Source organism: Pholis gunnellus (assembly GCF_910591455.1).
Source record: "Pholis gunnellus genome assembly, chromosome: 23".
Taxonomy (NCBI): Eukaryota; Metazoa; Chordata; class Actinopteri; order Perciformes; family Pholidae; genus Pholis; species Pholis gunnellus.
Genome location: NC_136550.1, coordinates 6,598,109 through 6,616,758, shown reverse-complemented (window position 1 = coordinate 6,616,758; position 18,650 = coordinate 6,598,109). Strand labels below are relative to the sequence as shown.

At 47.0% G+C, this 18,650-nt stretch overlaps 1 protein-coding gene across 1 annotated transcript; it reads right to left on the bottom strand.

Moving 5' to 3' along the window:
- Positions 1-657: 657 nt before the first annotated feature.
- Positions 658-13,253, bottom strand: polr2a (RNA polymerase II subunit A). The gene is made up of 29 exons (XM_079184378.1): positions 12,953-13,253; positions 12,046-12,178; positions 11,810-11,946; positions 11,522-11,695; positions 11,123-11,404; positions 10,853-11,014; positions 10,530-10,750; positions 10,302-10,434; positions 10,056-10,180; positions 9,728-9,938; positions 9,418-9,627; positions 9,163-9,331; positions 8,951-9,045; positions 8,632-8,835; positions 8,317-8,539; positions 8,015-8,198; positions 7,748-7,919; positions 7,533-7,638; positions 6,916-7,121; positions 6,554-6,817; positions 6,252-6,459; positions 6,053-6,153; positions 5,863-5,967; positions 5,567-5,749; positions 5,259-5,462; positions 4,989-5,175; positions 4,777-4,890; positions 4,515-4,664; positions 658-4,379 (listed from the first exon to the last, which is right to left on the bottom strand). Exons 1-29 carry the CDS (start codon positions 13,037-13,039, stop codon positions 3,229-3,231), a joined length of 5,901 nt encoding a protein of 1,966 aa, XP_079040504.1. The 5' UTR covers positions 13,040-13,253; the 3' UTR covers positions 658-3,228.
- Between the last annotated feature and the right edge of the window lie 5,397 nt (positions 13,254-18,650).

Sequence of the window (18,650 nt, the reverse complement as noted above, 5' to 3'; positions counted from 1 at the left end):
GGCGAGTTAACTATGTGAAAGGGTTGTTGATAACATCTGTAAGTGGAGCAGCCTGAGCTGCTTTATTGGGCTTTGAGCGACCTCTTCTGGGGAAACAAACGCATCACAGCGAGGACTCAGCTTTCACGCTCTCCATCTTGTGGCCAGGCGAGGCAACGCCAAGAGGGTTTGCTACCCGCTGGAGAGGATATCAAGACAGGTCATGTGGTTCACTGGCACAGGTGTTATCAATCTGGACTCATCAAGTGATCGTCTGTTGCCTCATTTAAACTGTCCATCAGAAGAGAAGTATGTTCTCTGGCTGTCAGAATGCAAACAAATAGCGCATATTCAGTCAACTAAGGAGTATTAATACCTTTTTTCTTAAGTGAAACTAGCAATACAACAATGCAAACCTACTTAATTACAAATAAAAGTCTCTAAAAGTGCGTAAAAAGTCAAATTTGTGTTGCAGTTTGTCAAATATAAGGAGTTAAACTGGGTTAAAACATATTTCCCTCTGAAATGAGGTGGGTTATAGTGGCATAAAACTGTCTCTACAGTGTCCTGAAGTACAGAACTTATTTATACTTCACCCCAATTACAAAAAAGGTAAAGTACACCAGTATTTGTCTCTAAACCTTCTAACTGTAGTTTAGAAAAAACTCAAGACAGACGTGTAGTAAAACTTTTATTCATGTTTTTCCAAGTCAAAAAACAAACAGAACAGAGATACAGAGAGTGAGATAATGAATTGATTTTTATACAGTGGCAATTTCAAGTTAAACCTTCTTTTGCACAGACATGTGAAGTCTTTCCTCAGTTTGAAACCCTGTCTCGCCCTCAGACGCACACTAACTGCACAAGCATACACACATTCACACAACCTGGGAGTCCCGGTGTCCTGAAGTGACTGGACAGCACACAGTTAAGACAACAGGATTAGGTGGACAACATATCACAATGTCTGGGGGGGGGGGGGGGGCGTAGGTCCACCACAATATCTAGAAGTGCATTTAACCGAACCTGCTTCATCTCAAAAAGGCTAGAAGATGCAGTCATGACAAATCATTTAAACATTTTCAGAACAAAACCCAAAAGATTACTGGCTGTGTTTCATTTCCCTCAGGACTCCCAGTCAGATCCAACACGTCTTTAACCCCCCCCCCCTCCCCCCCATGATTCCCCTCGTCACTGGTACATACACTGGTAGAAAAAAGAAACACTGATTTCAGAAATGAGGATCACTTGTGGATGAAGAGGGAAGAGGGAGGAGACCCAGCTAGTCCGAGGAATTCAGAAAACCGCGTCGAAAGATGCAACTGGAACGAGGAGGGAATAAATGTTTCCATCATCATCATCATCATCATCATCAGGCGTACAGACGGTTCCCTAACACAATCAAACTAGGTGGAGCCGTGTGAGAAAGCACCCATATCCAAAAAGAAAGTTCGCACTAATGTAGTGGGTAAGGATTGTTTTTAGTTTTTTTTAACAGAGAGGCCAAAAGTGCTGTTTCTTTGGACAATCTCTGCTTAAAAGAAATAAAATGTTCAATGGCGTTGAAAAGAAGAAAAAAAAAGGCCAGCAGGAGGACAAATGTTGCCCTCTGAAGTGAAAACCCCGAACTCTCCCTTTAACTGAAGCGTCGTCACCACCTTGGGGGGGGGGGGGGGGGGGGGGGGGGAAACATGCAATGAGTTAGTAGTAAAAAAAAAAGAAAAAGAAAAAGAAGAGCAGCTGCCGGCATGGCAGAAACCTCAAACTGTCGAGAACGGGGGAGTAAAAGTAAAAAGCACTCCCCTCCGTCCCCTGCCCCTTCATCCACAGTACACTAACATGAGCCTGCTAACAGGTTTACAGTCACCAGAAGCAAACAAGAGAAAAGCCAAAAACAAAAGAAATCGTAGTTTTCCTCTATTCATATTCACACAGAATAGTATTTAACTTTCTTTCTTAAATAAATCGAGTAGTCCAAATAAACCTGTGCACACGTCAGCTATCAGAAATGGGAGCGAGATTACCGAGGTGTGGGCGGGATTTGAAAAAAACGAAATTTAAACCTAAAGCTCGATTAAAATGTATTAACATGTGCTACTCATGCAAACAATGACGAAAGCAGCAACGCCGAAACTAGTGTCCCTCGTCCACGTGTGCCCCATTTCCTCCTAGAAACAAAATTAAAGACAGAATAATCACTTATTTTATTTTTTTCATATAAATCTTTAAATTCCCCAAAGTCAAGGAAAGAATTTTATCTGGAAAAGTGTTTTTTTGTTTTTTTTTGTCTCCAAATGGTGCAGGACAAGAAGATGCTGGTGGCTGTTTAACGACATCTTTCGGGTTTTGTCTTTGGAGCGTGAAGGCGAAGAGAGGAGGGCGATGGTGGCTACATACACCGGTGTAGTTACTGATGTTCAAGAGGGAAATTTATTCTTTCCTGCGAGCCAGTTTCTCTCTCCTATCGTATGTATTTCTGTTGACCAGCCACACTCTCTGACCCAACCACGTATCAAACACCTAAAGCTCCATCTTTGAGCCACGAAAACATCCCCAAAACTGTTACTTTTACAAACGCAGCTACGGTCTAACTAGGTGAAATATGCAGTAAACAAAGTCTAAACCTCCTTGATTTGCTTTAGAGCTTTTGCTTTAGTCATGAATACAATCCTCTTTTCAAAAGGCTTTTGGCAAAATGTACGCTTCCCACAACTATACACCCGACACTTAGAGAACGAGAGAGAGACTGGATGCAGTACACTATTAAGTTAAAAAGGGACTTTTTCTCCCCGTTACGTGTTTCACCACATCTTCCTCTCCTTTTCATTCCCTCTTGGGATTTTTCGCCCCAACACCTCGTGTGAAAATTTAAAAAAACTATTTCAAAAGGCAGCCTTTTTCCCCCCCTCCTTCAGGCAGAGCAGTCAAGTCTTTCTCACAATAGTTTTAACAATTTCTTGTGGTAAAGTGTGGGTGGGTGGGGGGTGGGGGGGGGGGGGGTCTCTGATGGTAAAGACGGGAGCATAACAGAGGTCCCAAAGGAGAGATTTCCCCCAAAAGAGAAACAATCACAATTAGGACCCCTGTGGCTAGAAGCACCGCCACCTCCAGCTGGTTTTAAAAAGGTGCTGTCCTTCAGGTGTCCACCCACGAGGTGTCGGGGTTCCTTCAAGTGTCCACCGTGAGGTGACGGGGTTCCTTCAGCTGCCTCCCCTCCTCCTCCTCCTCCTCCTCCTCCTCCTCGGCTCATCAGTTATTCTCCTCGTCGCTGTCGTCTGGGCTGATGGCCGGGCTGTAGGTGGGGGAGGTGGGGCTGTATCCGGGGGAGGTGGGGCTGTACGTGGAGCCTTTGGGACTAGTGGGCGAGTACGTAGGCGACGTGGGGGAGTACTTGGGAGAAGTTGGGGAGTAAGTAGGGGAGGTGGGGGAGTACTTGGGGCTGGTGGGGGTGTATGTGGGCGAGGTGGGGGAGTAGGTAGGGGAGGTGGGGCTGTATTTTGGAGTCGTCGGCGAGTAGGTGGGAGAAGTCGGCGAGTACTTCGGCGATGTCGGGGAGTACTTTGGCGACGTGGGGGAGTACTTGGGAGAGGTGGGGGTGTACTCCGGGGAACTGGGGCTGTATGAGGGGGAAGTCGGGGTGTATTTGGGGGAGGTGGGGGAGTAGGAGGGGGAGCTGGGGCTGTATGAGGGGGAGCTGGGTGTGTAGGTGGGCGACTGCGGGGTGAAACGCGGACTGGAGGGGGAGTAGGATGGAGAGGTGGGGGAGTACGAGGGGGAGGTGGGGGAGTAGTTGGGGCTGGTCGGGGTGTAATTGGGGGAGGTCGGGGAATACGAGGGCGATGTAGGGGAGTAGGAAGGAGAAGTGGGGGAGTAACTGGGCGAGGTGGGCGTGTAGTTCGGCGATGTCGGGCTGTAGCTCGGGCTGGTCGGCGAGTAGGAGGGAGAGGTGGGGGAGTAGGACGGGGAGGTGGGGGAGTAGGATGGAGAGGTTGGAGAATAAGAGGGGGAGGTGGGGGAGTAGGAAGGCGAGGTGGGCGAGTAGCTGGGCGACGTCGGGCTGTAGCTCGGCGACGTCGGGCTGTAGCTCGGCGAGGTGGGAGAGTAGGACGGGGACGTGGGGGAGTAGGACGGGGAGGTGGGGGAGTAGGAGGGAGACGTCGGGGAGTAAGACGGAGACGTGGGAGAGTAGGACGGAGACGTCGGGGAGTAACTGGGCGAGGTGGGCGAGTAGGAGGGGGATGTCGGGCTGTAGTTGGGGCTGGTTGGGGAGTAAGAGGGAGAAGTGGGGGAGTAGGAGGGCGATGTCGGGGAGTAGCCGGGGCTCTGTGGGGTGTAGCCTCCGGGGGAGCGAGGCTCGTAGGCCGGGGAGGTGGGGGAGTAGTTAGGTGACATGGCTCCACCTAAGCAGAAAAAGGGTGGAGAAAATCGTGTTTGCATTAATATCTGTTCTGTTTTTCTTTCTTCCATAATCTAAATACTGTATATTGTGGATTTTTTAAAATATTTTAGGTCATTAATAAGCTATTTTGTCTAACCTGGAGATGGGATGTACGGGCTGGCCGGTCCTGGAGATCCCGGGGACCCGGGAGTGGGAGACCAGGCCGGGGAATAGCCCGGAGAGAAGCCACTAGCGTCCGACGCTGCACTGGGAGAGAAGCCGGCTGCTCCGGGGGTCATGCCGCTTCCTGGAGGAAAAACACAAAAGGGCGAAACTCAGTCAAGGAACCCTCCAACCCCCCACACACACACACACACCCCAAAAAAAGAGGAGCCAAAGCAACCTGAGCAGACACTCACCGACACTGGGAGACCAGGCGCCGTAGGCCGGTGTCGCTCCGGTGTTCCACGGGGTCATGGCAGGAGACATGCCACTCATGGGACTCGGCACCGTGCCAAAGAACATTCCAGTGGCTGCAAATAGGACGGACACAGAACATAAGTACCACAGCTCTTTACACTACATCTACAACAGGAACGATTCTGGATTATAGTCCCCCTCCCCCACTCACGTCCAGCCACGCTGATGCCGGGTATGTTGGTGGGGATCTCCATGCCGTATTTGCACTTCTCAGCGTCCAACAGCAGGTCGAAGCATCCTGTACCCGCCGGGGCGAGCTGGCCGAGCATGATGTTCTCAGACACACCCTTCATGGGGTCGCTCTCGGCGTGGGAGGACGCCTCCATCAACACATCCACCTGGAGGAGGAAAATGTTTAATACTTGTCCTTTTTTTTTTTTTTTACAACAGACAGTAGTTGCGTGAAGTGTCGTTCTCTCACCGTCTCCTCAAAGGAACACTTCATGAGCGGCCCCGTGTCTTGACGGTTGATGCCGTGACGGGTGATGGCCATCAGGTGACCGCGGCTGGTCATGGTGTCACAGAGCAGAGACAAGTGACGGTAGTTGACGTAGGAGCCGTCAAAGGAGATGACGTGGTTCAACTCCCTCTCCAGAGCCTTTCGCACGGCCTCAATGCCCAAGACCTACGTAAGAGAGGTAGATAGAGAGAGGAGGGAGAACGTAAACATTTGCCTTGATCCGCTGCGATTCTACAGCTGAGACAGAGCTATGTTCTACGCTTTCGTACCGTGAAGATCTCCACAATGTCGTTGGAGGTGGTCCTGACGGGGTCGACGTCCTTCTCGCTGAGCACCCTCATGAGGCTCACGCCGTCCGTCTCGAGGATCCACTCCTGCAGGGCCTTGAACTCGCCCTCCTCCGTGATGATGATCTTCTTCTTGTTGTCAGTCTGGGGCAAGTGCATGTACACCTGGGGGAGAAGAGTGGGAACGTTGACTTATAGCCACAGACGGGTAATCTCTCTTGTGTTACAGCCGACAGCTTTGTGGGTGAACGCTAATGTGTGTGTGTGTGTGTGTTTACCTTGCTGATCTGCTCAATGCCTTGCAGGGTCATGTCTGTCAGCATGTTGGACTCGATGCACCTCAAGAACACATCGTCATCCATTTTGTCCACCACCTCCTCGTCCTAGAAGAAGAAGAAGAAGACAGGTGTTAGTGATAAATATTGGAACTGACTAGAGCGCGATACTGAACGCAATATTGACGCTCACCTCTTGGAACTTATTCTCGTCGCTGTTCATGATTCTGATTCGCAGGACGAGCTTCTCGGCGTTGTCGTCATTGAAAATACAGTTCAGATCATCTCCAAAACCTTGCAGGGAAAAACAAAATAAAAAGTGTCATCATGGGGAAAAACCACCTCCTTCCCGTTAAAACCACAGACTACTGAATATGCATGCGCAGCCCCACCTGCGTTGATCTTCTCCGCGATCTGCTCCATAGTCAGCTTGCGGTCGGTCATGTGCTTGCGGTCGAGCTCGATGCGCAGCAGCCAGGGAGAAATGCGTGTCACGTCGAAGTCGGGCATCTCGTAGTAGACGTTCACCCACTCCTGGTCCTCGGCCACCACCGTGTTTTGGGGGTTGGGGTCGTAGTAGATGGCGGTGTTGGCCGTCACCTAAAGTGAGAAGGCAGACTTTTAGTTGCCGCCCGAAGTTGCTTTGGCGAGGCAAGGAAGGGTCGTGGACGACCGGTAACTTTCCCTCTCTCACCTTTCGCAGTGTGGTGTGCTCCAGTCGACAGAGGATGTCCTTGGCCCGCTCGGCGTCGCGGGCGGCCTGACCCAGCAGGAACACCGTCAGCGAGGGCGTTTTGGGCCTCTTGGAGATGTTGATCAACTCCTTTAGACGAGGCACGCCGAGTGTTACGTTCTTGGCCGACACGCCGGCGTAGTGGAAAGTGTTCAGGGTCATCTGGGTGGCCGGCTCTCCCAGAGACTGAGCGGCCAGAGCGCCGACCATTTCACCCGGGTGAGCCTGAGGACGGAGGAAAGCGTGAGATTGTAGAGAAGTTGGGTCTTCCCCCCCCCAATCACACTTCAATGTTAAACGGTACAACGATATGCTGAACTTACGATGGAGTGGTTGAATTTGGTCTCAATCTCTCCCAGCAGCCAGTCGTAAGCCTCTGTGGAAAGGCGGAACTCCTCGGTCATGCGTTTGGAGCAGAGCGTGGAGCGCAGGTGGATGTTGAAGAGCAGAGTGGCGTTCTGCTGGGCCTGCTTACTCAGCGGGTCCTCGCCATTCACAATCACCAGCTTCTTGCTCAGATCCTGCAGACCTGGAGATTGCAAACACACACACACAAAGTTCTTCTTATTCCTGTGTCGTGAATGCATCGCGTCCCGTATTGACATTCATGAGGCGTTCTGGTGTAGTTTTGTTTCGTCTAAAAATTCTATAAAACTGAATCCTTCCTACTGTGATGCTGCAAGAGATCTTTGAGGACTTGAACTGCTCTACTTCTTATGCAACGCTCTAGGCGGCTTTGACGTGGCTTTAAGGGCCACCTGAGGTCAGGCCACGACCTCCTAGCTCTAATTCTACAGCCAGTGCTTCTCCCACATGGTTCACAAAACCCTGTCACTGAATATAAGAGGGAACTGTCTGAGCAGCAGGTAACAGGACAAACAAACAGAGCGGTGATGCATTATTCGTGACGGTTAATGAGGTTTGTTATTTTTGAGCTCACCCTCGACCACCCTCAGAGGATTGAGGTCTGTCGGGGTCCGAATGTTGATGCGGAAGATCTTCTGAGCGTTCCAGATCATTCTGGCCAGGTTGCACGGCAGCACCACCTGCAGGCGTAGGGGAAACATTGCAGAATGTGAATATTTTTCATTTCACGTGGCAGACCAAGAGACTACTAGAAAGAGCAGAGGCACGTCTGCAGATGCGAGCACCCACCTTACTGTCCCCGGTGGGGAAAATGGCTCGGAGGACCTCTCTGTCCTCCTTCATCTTGTCATATTCCCGCTCCAGTGAGCCCTGCACATGGGCATTGGTCAATACGTCTTTCACTACGTCTTCCTGCAGCATCCGCCTCAGCGCTCGCTCATTGGTGCAATCGAACCTAAACCTGGACAAGAAAAGAGAGAAGATCATGCACATGGTTAGGTAAATGCGTGCTGTAACATTTGGGACTTTGGGAATAAAACTGAGTGTGTGACTTACTTCTTTTCGAAGGCCTTGTGCGAGGGTTTGAGTGTTGCCACGTTTTGGAACTCGACGTTCTCTCCCGCCAGGCCGTCCTCGCCGTACCGCAACTGAACCACCTGGTTGATGGAGTTACGCACCGTGCCGTCGTACTTCACCATCACCGACTCCATAGACTTGATCAGACGACGCTGGATGTAACCTGGCGAGTTGGGAACGGATTTACCACGTTGGGAAAAAAAACACATCCGTGTATATTTATGAACCAGAAACTCGACGCGCGTCTTCCTGCGCTCTCCCACCCGGCTGCCTGGACTCACCAGTCTCGGCAGTCTTGACGGCTGTGTCGATCAGACCCTCTCTGCCTCCCATGGCGTGGAAGAAGAACTCTGTGGGAGTCAGGCCAGCCAGGTAGGAGTTCTCCACAAAGCCTCTGCTCTCAGGACCGTAATCATCCTTAATGAAGTGAGGCAGCGTGCGGTGTTTGAAGCCGAAGGGGATTCGTTTACCCTCCACGTTCTGCTGCCCCACCACAGCAATAACCTGAACAAGGAGGTAAGACGAGCAGTGAGGATGATGTACAATACGATATCGGCTATCACTCATCTATTATGAGGTTAGATGGATTCCTTTACCTGTGAGATGTTAATCTTGGATCCCTTAGAGCCAGCCACCACCATGGACTTGAAGTTGTTGTACTCAGACAGAGACTTCTGGGCTGAGGATCCCGTCTTGTCACGAGCGTCGTTGAGGATTCGATTCACCTGGTTCTCAAAGGTCTGCCTCAGCGTGTTACCGGGGGTCGGCTCCAGCTCGTTGTTGTGGGCTTTCTCGATGACCTGGCAGACAAAGAGGCAAACGGAAATATGTAAACTTTTCTAAAAACGGGTAGAGCTATGTTGCAATAACTCCATTTTAGTAATTCTGTGGGTTGTAGAGATGTGTTGCGCTTACTTCTATCACATCCTGTTTGGCTTTCTTGATGGTGTTCTGGATGTCAAGGTAGGTCTTTGCATCAGCAATAGAGTCACCAATACCAATGGAATGACCTGAGGAAAATACATCAAGAGTAAACTCTAGGCAAAGATTTTAAAAAGGGGAAAAAAAACAAATACACATTTTGGAAAAATATAACTGTTGCCTAATGTTTGGGTATGTTCACTTACCCTCGATGAGCAGCCAGTTGTTGACCACCGTCTGAATGTTGGAGTAGAAGAGTCTGGTGATGTCGTGGCCCATCTCCAGGTAGGAGATGTGGACGAGGGAGCCGGCTGAGGTTCCCAGAGATTTCTTACACAGGATGCCCATGATCAGCTCGCCGTTCTCCACTACGACCTGCGTGTGGACACGAGTTGAACGTCACTTGCATTGTCATTCATTGCCATTGTTGAATCCCCACACGATTAATCAGGGGCTCGTACCTTGGTGTCCCCGGGCGAGATGTGCTTGTAAGGGCCGCTGTCTTCCTCGTCGGGATGGGTGCTGTGTGTGCGGATCACGTTGATGTGTCCCGGAATGATCAGGCTGAAGATCTGCTTGCCCGTCCACAGAGGACGGGGCTTGATGATGGCCGGCTGAGGCACTTTCCCGTCCCAGGTGGAGAGGAACATGAGGAGGTTCATCACTTCCCCCTGTGGCGGAGAAAAGGCACGGTGTTAAGACCCTTTACGGCCAGAACAAAAACAGCGGCTGGTGACCCCCCCCCCCCCCCTCCCCGTCACGATCCCTTACCCTCTCTAAGAAGACATCTCTTTTGGTGAACTTGCGGACGGCCGTGAGGGTGTCCTGCACGATACCCATGACGGGCCTGTTGGACTGGGGTGTGACGATCATACGCGGCACCATGGCCAGCTCCTGGATCTCTGCCCTCGTCTCCAGGGACTGAGGCAGGTGGAGGTTCATCTCATCCCCGTCAAAGTCGGCGTTGTATGGAGTGGTGACACTGGAGAGAGACCAGAGGATGGGATGTTAGAACTGCGCGACCACATAGGAATATTTAGACCAAATGAATATGCCGAAAATCACTATTATGCAATTATCAAAGGTCTTAATTTGGTACCTGAGGTTGAGTCGAAACGTGGACCACGGCAGAATCCGCACCCTGTGCCCCATCATGGACATTTTATGTAGTGTAGGTTGTCTGTTGAAGATGACGATGTCGCCGTCGCACATGTGTCTCTCCACCTAAACACAAGAGAGTTTGAGTTAATATAAAATATATATATATTTCAGGTCATCATCTAACAAAAGATGGTTTTAGTGGTAGTCGTGGTTCTGGAGCTGCGTATAAGTGTTTCAGTCTTGCCTTGTAGCCAATCTGCAGGTGAAGGTCACTTGGTTTCGGGTGGAATCGCAGGTCAATTCTGTCTCCGTTGTCGCGGATGATGTATTTGGCTCCTGGGTACTGGCTGTTGCCTCTTCGCACCAGCTCTTGTAATCTAAGATCGTCGTCAGAATCAATTAGCTTGACATCAAAATTTCACGAGGAGATTTTTTGAGGTAGATTTTCCCACATTAAGTTGAATCAGCTGACCTGTCGATATTAAAGGGCGTGACTATTTCCGGGAAGGTCATGTTGGCCGCTATGGATCGTGGTACGCCCACTTGGTCGATCTGCAGCATGGGGTCGGGGGTGATGACCGTTCGCGCGGAGAAGTCCACACGCTTGCCCATGAGGTTACCTCGGACTCGCCCCTCCTTCCCCTTTAGACGCTGTTTTAGGGATTTGAGAGGGCGGCCGGACTTTTGCATTGCCTGTGAAAGGAAAAATGAATTGTTATTTAGGCACTAAATTGAATCTTGTACTGGCTATTCATCTAACTCTACATTTAAGGCAACAGGGAAGTGAATACGGACCCTTGGCAGGCCTGGCAATTCGTTGTCCACCATGGTGGCTACATGGAACTGGAGCAGTTTGACATCTTCAGCTATGACGTGAGCGGCAGCGCCACTCTGCTCGTTTCTTCTCAGCTGGTTGTTGATTTTGACGATGTCAGCCAGCTTGTGGGTCAAATCATCCTTTAAAAACAGAGTTAATTGATGGTTTGTTGTTATTTTCATCATCAGGTATAGATCTCATTTTTACACATCTTAGAAACAAAACAGCCTGGGGTCAGATTAGTTTACCTGGTTGCGAGCAGAGCCCTGCATAACTACAGCAGGCCGGACAGCCAGCGGAGGCACGGGCAACACAGTTACAATCATCCATTCTGGTCGGGCAAACTTGGGGTCCATGCCCAAGATGAAGTCCTCTTCGTCCGAGATGCGCTTGAAGATCTCGTGCACGCGCTCGGGGTTCAGCAGGATCTTCTTCTCCTGCGAGTCCTCATTGACGTGCTTCCACTCGGCATACAGCTCCAGGCCAGAGCGTCTGATGCGCGGCTGGTAGCGCCCGCAGCCACCGTGGCCCTGTGCAAGTCACATCGTGAGGAAAGAAAGAGTGAGTGAAAGAATAAGCTGGGCCAGCGCTGTGAATGTTGATAGCCGAGACGCCCGTCGACTGTGACAAAAAAAAAAAAAGACTACCTTCTCCTTGCTGATGTCCTCTTCGGCATCCTGCTGTTCCATTCCAAACTTGTTGTCCATCTCCTCTCCTCCTTCACAGATGTTTTTTCCTTTGCACAGCTCGTACACATGTGTCAAACGTTTTCTGGGCTGCCCTTTCGATTTTATAAGGATGTCTTTGATCTTTTGATTGTTCTGCAGGCAACAGCAATGGGACAAAGTTCAACATCACAAAAAAAAGCCGTAAACAAGACTGAAATTGTGCTTTTATGATAAAAAAATATCAGTGGATTATTATCTTGTACTCACCGAATCCACTAATAGCTTCGAGCAAAAGAAACAGACGCATCGAAGAACCTTCATGATCTTGTTTACGAAGCCGACGTGGAAAACTGGCTTTGCCAATTCTATGTGCCCAAAGTGGCCGGGGCATTCCGTCATGTTGCCTGAGGAAACAAAACAAAACAAACACGTTTATATCATCAAGTAGTGCAGCTAACTGATCGCTAATATATTCAGCATGAGATGCCAACACGACGTTATACCTGCACATGTCTGACATCTTCCAGTCCGTTCTATGACACCTTGTCTTGGGTCCATAAGACCACCAAGTTTAGGACGTCCACCTTCTGTCGTTTCGGGGTACTTGATTCCCCCTTCCGTAACCGACATCCGTTTCTGGGGAGAAAGACATAATTCATGAGTAAATATATATACACATAAAATAAGTTGAACATCTACCTTCCTCTGCATGTGTTTCAGTCATACATATTCATTTTCTACAAGCATTCTCAATAAAATCTAAATATACATAAACAGTTTATACAGACCATAATCCAACATTCAGTGCTAAACATGAATTAAATTAACGGATGTAAAATAGCCGAGTTTGGCTAAAATAAAGTTCTGTAAACAACAGCTTCCGTATGAAACGTTATGCTTAATTACATAAATATATACATTATATAACATTCAAACCTACTAAAGACCCAATACTGAGTTAAAGAAAACATGCATATCGGACTTTGTTTAGGTACCCTTTTATTAATTTATTATGTGAATAAACAGACCAATGCGACGAGTTTGCAATAAACCAAGCGAGCTATGTCCATGACGAAAAGCTATAAATTAAGCAAACATTTTAATTACCGATGGGCCTACCAGGTACATTGTACAAATAAAAAGGGGGTTTAATTCATGTGATAGCATGGATCCGTTTTTGAGAATGTTGTGCTTAGTTTTTCAAACTTCCTGCAACATGCTAGTTAGCACGAGCTCCACCAGCTTGACACAGCTAGTTAGCTATGCTAGGCTAACAGCGAGCATTTACCGTTGTAAACAGAACCATGTCTTATGCCACAAACGTTAAGCTACAAGAATAATCAAGAAACTGTCTACGTGATGTATGATCTGTCCGGTAAATTAATGAAATACCCCAAAAAGAAAACCTACAAGCTCATCTGGGCTGATGATGCCGAATTGAACTCTCTTGATCGTGCGCAATGGGCATGCGCTGTCGCCGGAGGGCGGTCCGTGCATCCTGTGTATTCAAAGAGACGCGTCCTTCCTCGGCACGCCGCTTTGTGAGCAGGAACAGCCTTTAAATTGCCACCACGACTCTGGTCAGTCCGCCAACGGTGACCGGAAAGTCTCCGAAGGCGATATCTCAGGGACCTCTGCTGTCGCTAGCCTTTATAACCAAGTTACTACCGTTTAGGTACTAAGTATGATGGCTACCGACTGTTCCCTTCCCTTTTTTGATCTACCCTCTGGAGCGCTCTGAGCGCTTCTGAACGTGAAGCGGCTCAACGCTTGGTTTTATAGACTGAGTACATACTACGGGGTTGCTCACTCAGAAAGACAGGGGCTGACTCTTCGGGGGGTGGGACATGGATCTCCGTAGTAAAACGCTCATTGGCCATTCAAGACAGTTGTATGAATAAGTAATTTAGTCACACGTACAGCCAATCAGAGAGCACGTTTATTTTTTTAACGAATCAGAATCATAGGCGGGTGTTGAGTCAATATAAACTCACCCCGATTGGCTTTATTAAAACAGTGTAGGCGGTGCTTCGTATGCTTTGCATACGAAATATGAATATCCAATTAAAACCCTCTCAATTCGTCCGTTTTCTTATTAATATGGAGGAGTACAAAATAGACGACCAATGGCTATGAAGAAATGAACCTTCTTAGAATAATTTCAACAAAACCCGCCCTTCCTCCGATGTTTGCCGAATGTGGCCGATGTGAATTTCTTCCCTCAGAGCAAAAATAAAAAAAATCTCTGTTGTCCCGTTCGTCTCGCTGTAGATCAGCCTGGGCTCTAAGAAAAGAGGCTCAGGGCTGAGGCCTGTTAAGACCTTTGATTAAACAGAGGGAAATAGTCAAAATACACGATATTTTCATCTCGAAACACTGTATCATGGATTATTTTTTATCTACTTTAGAAACACATCGACTTCTCGGGTTTTCGTCCTCTGTATTTTTGGATCTCTCGGACTTTGTTGCAAGCCTCGGACTCGCCTGGGAGTGATGTCCGGCCAGTGGACTGGATTTTCCGTACGCCCTACAGGAAAGTCTGGGGGAAGCCTTAACTGTTAATTCAACATGTTTTTTTAAACAACCGTTGACCATTTTTACACGAACATGTTATGTGTGTAATTTACTTCCAATTATTTTGTTCATTTGTTTTTATGTATTTTTCTTTTATTGTTAAAATGTAAGACATTGTCGAAGGCCACGTTTCGAAAGCAGTCTGAAATACCGTCGTTTTGGCGGTTAAAGCTAAGTAACATTCGTTTGTAATATCAGTTCGCTGTGTATTTAATTGCCCACTAACTTATTAATGTCTCAAAAGCATGATTGCTACTACTAATTTACGAGCTACCTGAATACATTGTTAAATATACATTGTTAAATACAAACGTTTTTCCTCTCTTAGCATTGTAGCTATCTCGTTAGCTTCACTTAGCTTAACGGCTACTTTGCCGACAACGACCGTATGTCCCCTGCTGTTTGTCTGATTTTACACAATCGCAACATGTATTGTGCGTAGCTAATGTAGTTGGCTTTGGATGTTTTATGAACCGCGTTAAAGTGGCGTTATGCTCAGAAGATGTCTTAATAGAACAAGGTAAAGTAGCCAGTAATGAACGTTATAGGACAAAACGTTCAGCTAAGCTAGCTGCCCACCAGTAACCTAATTATTAGCTACGTTAGCTGAGTAAAGCCCTGGTTTTGCGAGTCAACTTCTGTCTTAGTGTAAATGCTGCAACGTAACGTTAGTTGACGGGTATGTTGTGTAGCAATGGTGGTATGTGCTGTGTCTATAACGTCGCATTGAGGACATAAATAAGGGCTATTCTAGCTAGCATTGTTGGATTCCAGTAGCACCCAACATGGCGGTGTTTGACGATATGCTTCTTGTTGTGAACGAGAAAAATGGAGTCTGGGATATTCTTGTTGGCTAACTTGACCGGACACATAACTGCGCATTTTCACAAAATGTCGAGCTTTAAATAAGAAGCGCGTGTGTGAATGTTTTATTACATTCATTTTAACGTGATGGGATATCAACTTTGCTAGCTATTATCGTTATTTCAGTGGTCTTGACTCTGTCTGTTTGAAGTTAGAACCATTAGTCTGTTATTGAAAGGATACGCTTGTCGTTTAGTCAATAAGCTGTTTTTACAGCTGATTTGACAGTGAATATGACTGTAAAGGTATCCCACTCTTTACCCAATCTTTTGATTACTTGAAGTTTAACGCTAGGTGTTTATAGGTTAGTTAAAACATTAATCTTGTCTCCATGGACTCAGAGATTCCGTCAGCTTGTTACACAATAGATCTATCCGGTCAGCTCTCCTTAGTGGGGCCCAAGTGAAGGAAACAAGTTTACCCGGTGTTAATGGCCCTATAATTGTCAAAAAGCAGAATGGTCACAGCGTTGATGTATGAGCCTTTTGAGAGCCATAAATATCCATTGTCCCATTCAAGCAGTGTTGTGTTATTTGCGTAAGGTGCTGAGATATGTTCTTCGTACATTTAAAGAAGTGAAAGTAAAAGCTAGACAGTGGTTCAATCACAATCTCAATATCTGTGCTATGATTGCAGAAACTCATTCTGATGTAGTGTTTACCAAATGTAATGACTATGTAACATTTGTACTGCCTTTTGTTTAAATAAAGACACTAAACCAACATGGTGGACTGTGGGTTTGTTTTTATTCTTCAGTAATTAAACGAAATTCCTTTCTAAGATAGTCATGTTGAAATGCTGCATTCATGTGTAGTGGGACAGCTTAGTTTTTAATGCTGCTACCAGCATGAGCATACCTCTTTGCCATCATGTCTTTTTGGCAGGTCCAGCAGAGAGAGACATCATTCAAGCCTAGAAGCCAGGATTGATGCCACATCTGCAGTACCCTAGGAGTCAAACCAAGTCATTGTAATGACTATAAAACTGCACGCATGGCCATGTTTGACATGCGTAGACGAATGTGACAGTGAATCACTTTGTTCACCATGTGCCAAGCAATACCATGACTATACAAAGGATTCATTATTGACCAGCTGGCTCCCTCCTCTGGCTCACACTGAGAATGATCGGCGTCTGCAAAGACATTGCACAAGCCACGTTTTTCAATGCGGAAGCGAGTCCCGCCAGGCTGTCAAAACGTGCTCCCTCTACTGCTGCATGGAGGTCAGTGCACAGAGGCCCCACTGTCAGGTCCGTAGTGTGGCAGGGATTCATCCACATTTGTTTGAATGCTGGCATGATATCAGAAGCAATTACCTCCCATCTTCTGATAGTTTGTATTACAAGTGTAATATATGACAATCAATTAGGGATTGCTTGTAAGCATATACAACTGAGATTTCATAAACAAATAACTAAATGCCTTTTAAGAAACACCATCAAATTCGTACACTGTAGTCAATAGATGTGATATAAAGTTGTTAACATTTACACAACCTCTCCAGGCTACAGCTGTAAAATGCTGTTAATCACATCATTTTATAACTGGAACCATTTGGTAAAAAAAGTACCTTTTACTTCTGATACCTAAAGTATATTTCGCTGGTAACACTTGTGTGATTTTTACTAGAGTACAACTTTAAATGCAGGACGTTAACTTGTGAGTATTTTGACACTATTATTGCTTTTACAGCATCTGATTTCTTCTTCCACCACTGGACTGCAACTAGAACATGTAAGTTTACTACATACTGGATGTTTCAAGAGCTGGAAGAGCCTTAAATATGTGGAATTATAACTACTAATTGTAAGGCACTGAAAGCTGATAAATCCATAAAAACATGTCTTAAATGATATGACATTGTTGTACATGTGAACACTGTTCACTCATGTTTAAAATTTGCCATTTATTTCACTGATGGAATTGGTCATATTTTGTATTCTAATTTATTGTAAGTTGGGTTTTTAAGAGCCAAACGTGTCTTAAATCCACATTTTCTGTATGGGTGGGTGGCCATAGGTCTGCAGTGGTTTCTCAGGCATCACAGTAATGTCAGTAGAAAGAAATAAGTTCTGACATTAGCTATAATTAGGTATATTTTGAATATATATATATATATATATTCATATTCATATAGTATATACATGTCGCAGCATGTGTTTTCCTTCCTGGGTGGGGTGAGGATTCGTGTATCTAGGGGGAGCTCTTGTCTGTTGATGTCGAAGCCCGACAGTGAGTGTGTGTGTTTTCGGGGGTCGGAGTGGGGGGGGCAGGAAAGGGGGGGGGGGGGGGGGGGTCGTGTAGCACAATAAAGTAGGCGAACATGGAGGGCGGGAGAACCAGACGGGCAGATGCAAAGCATGGTGGGAGGAGCAGACTATTTATCAATCCGATTTACAACCAAAAAGCCTGAACTATAACGGCACTCTGGTGTAAAACAGATAACATCCCCCTTTTTCCTGGAACATCCCTGCTGACCAAGAAATAGAGACAGTGGGCCTCAGTAAAATTTGTAAATGAAATTCTGGGATGGTATTGCTGTAAATAAATAACCAATCCTAATCTACAGTATCGGTTTAATATTCAAATATAAAAAATAGACACAAAACTGCGAGAAATTGGCTTTGTCTTGTCAGTTTTGTGTGGTTTTTTTGCCTATATGAATGAGAAAGAGACGTCTTCGGCTGTATTTACCGCCGTAAGTTATGCACACAGGAGGTTGTTTTCTAATAAAAATGGGTGACGTAGTGTCGGAGGCATGCTCTCTCGGAGAGCCCACTGGAGCCGAACAGGCCGGCCCATTTCTGTCCGCTAGAGAATGTCCTGTTCTTCGGGTGTTTGTTTTGGCTGATGTCAGCCCCTGCCAAGCGTCTTCATCTTTCTTTTATCCTTTCCTTTTTTTTTATCGTCCTTTCAGGCCTTCCAAATTCTCTCTACTCTCTAGTTCCTTTGCGGCGGCGGCTAATTTGTAGAGGACGGCCTGAAAGTAGGAATGTTAAGTCAGCCAGTGTTGTTGAGTTTTGCAGGAGATCTACGTTTTGTTAACGTCCTTTCAGCCTCTTCCTGGAACTATCTGGGTGCTAAATTAATTGCTCTTGATCCTACCTGGCGTTGCAATCGGCTTAGTGCTAATCTGGGGCTCTCACAGTGCAGCCAGGTCTCGTCCACGCAACGCTGCTGCGCTGAGCTGCCCAATGCTGTCTTCTCCCAAGGTTTTGATCTCTGGCACTGTCCGTCATCGCCTTCGCCATTTACACCATGATTCTCCTCTTTTTTTTGAGAAGCCTCATCTTTTCTAGGCCTCCACAGGCCACCGTGACCTCACTGAACACGGTGTGGGCCATACCTCAAGAATCCATGCGCTGATTATGACAATTTCACATAAATGGCCCGTAGGATGAAATGTGTTGACATTTTGGACAGACTAGGAATATAAACTTAATTTTAGATCTTTCATTCTGAATGAACTCGGCCAACCTCTTTCCTGTAAAAGCCCACCCTTGTAGTCACATGACGCTTCTCCTCCCTCGCGGAAGCGTCTCCTTTTGTTGTCTGAACCTCCCACTCTGTGCTCAAACCTTCTTCATATTTTCTCTGACTCGTTCTTCAGCTCTCTCGTCTTCCCTCACTTGCTTCCTTTCCTTCACCCCCCCCCCTCTCTCACTCTCT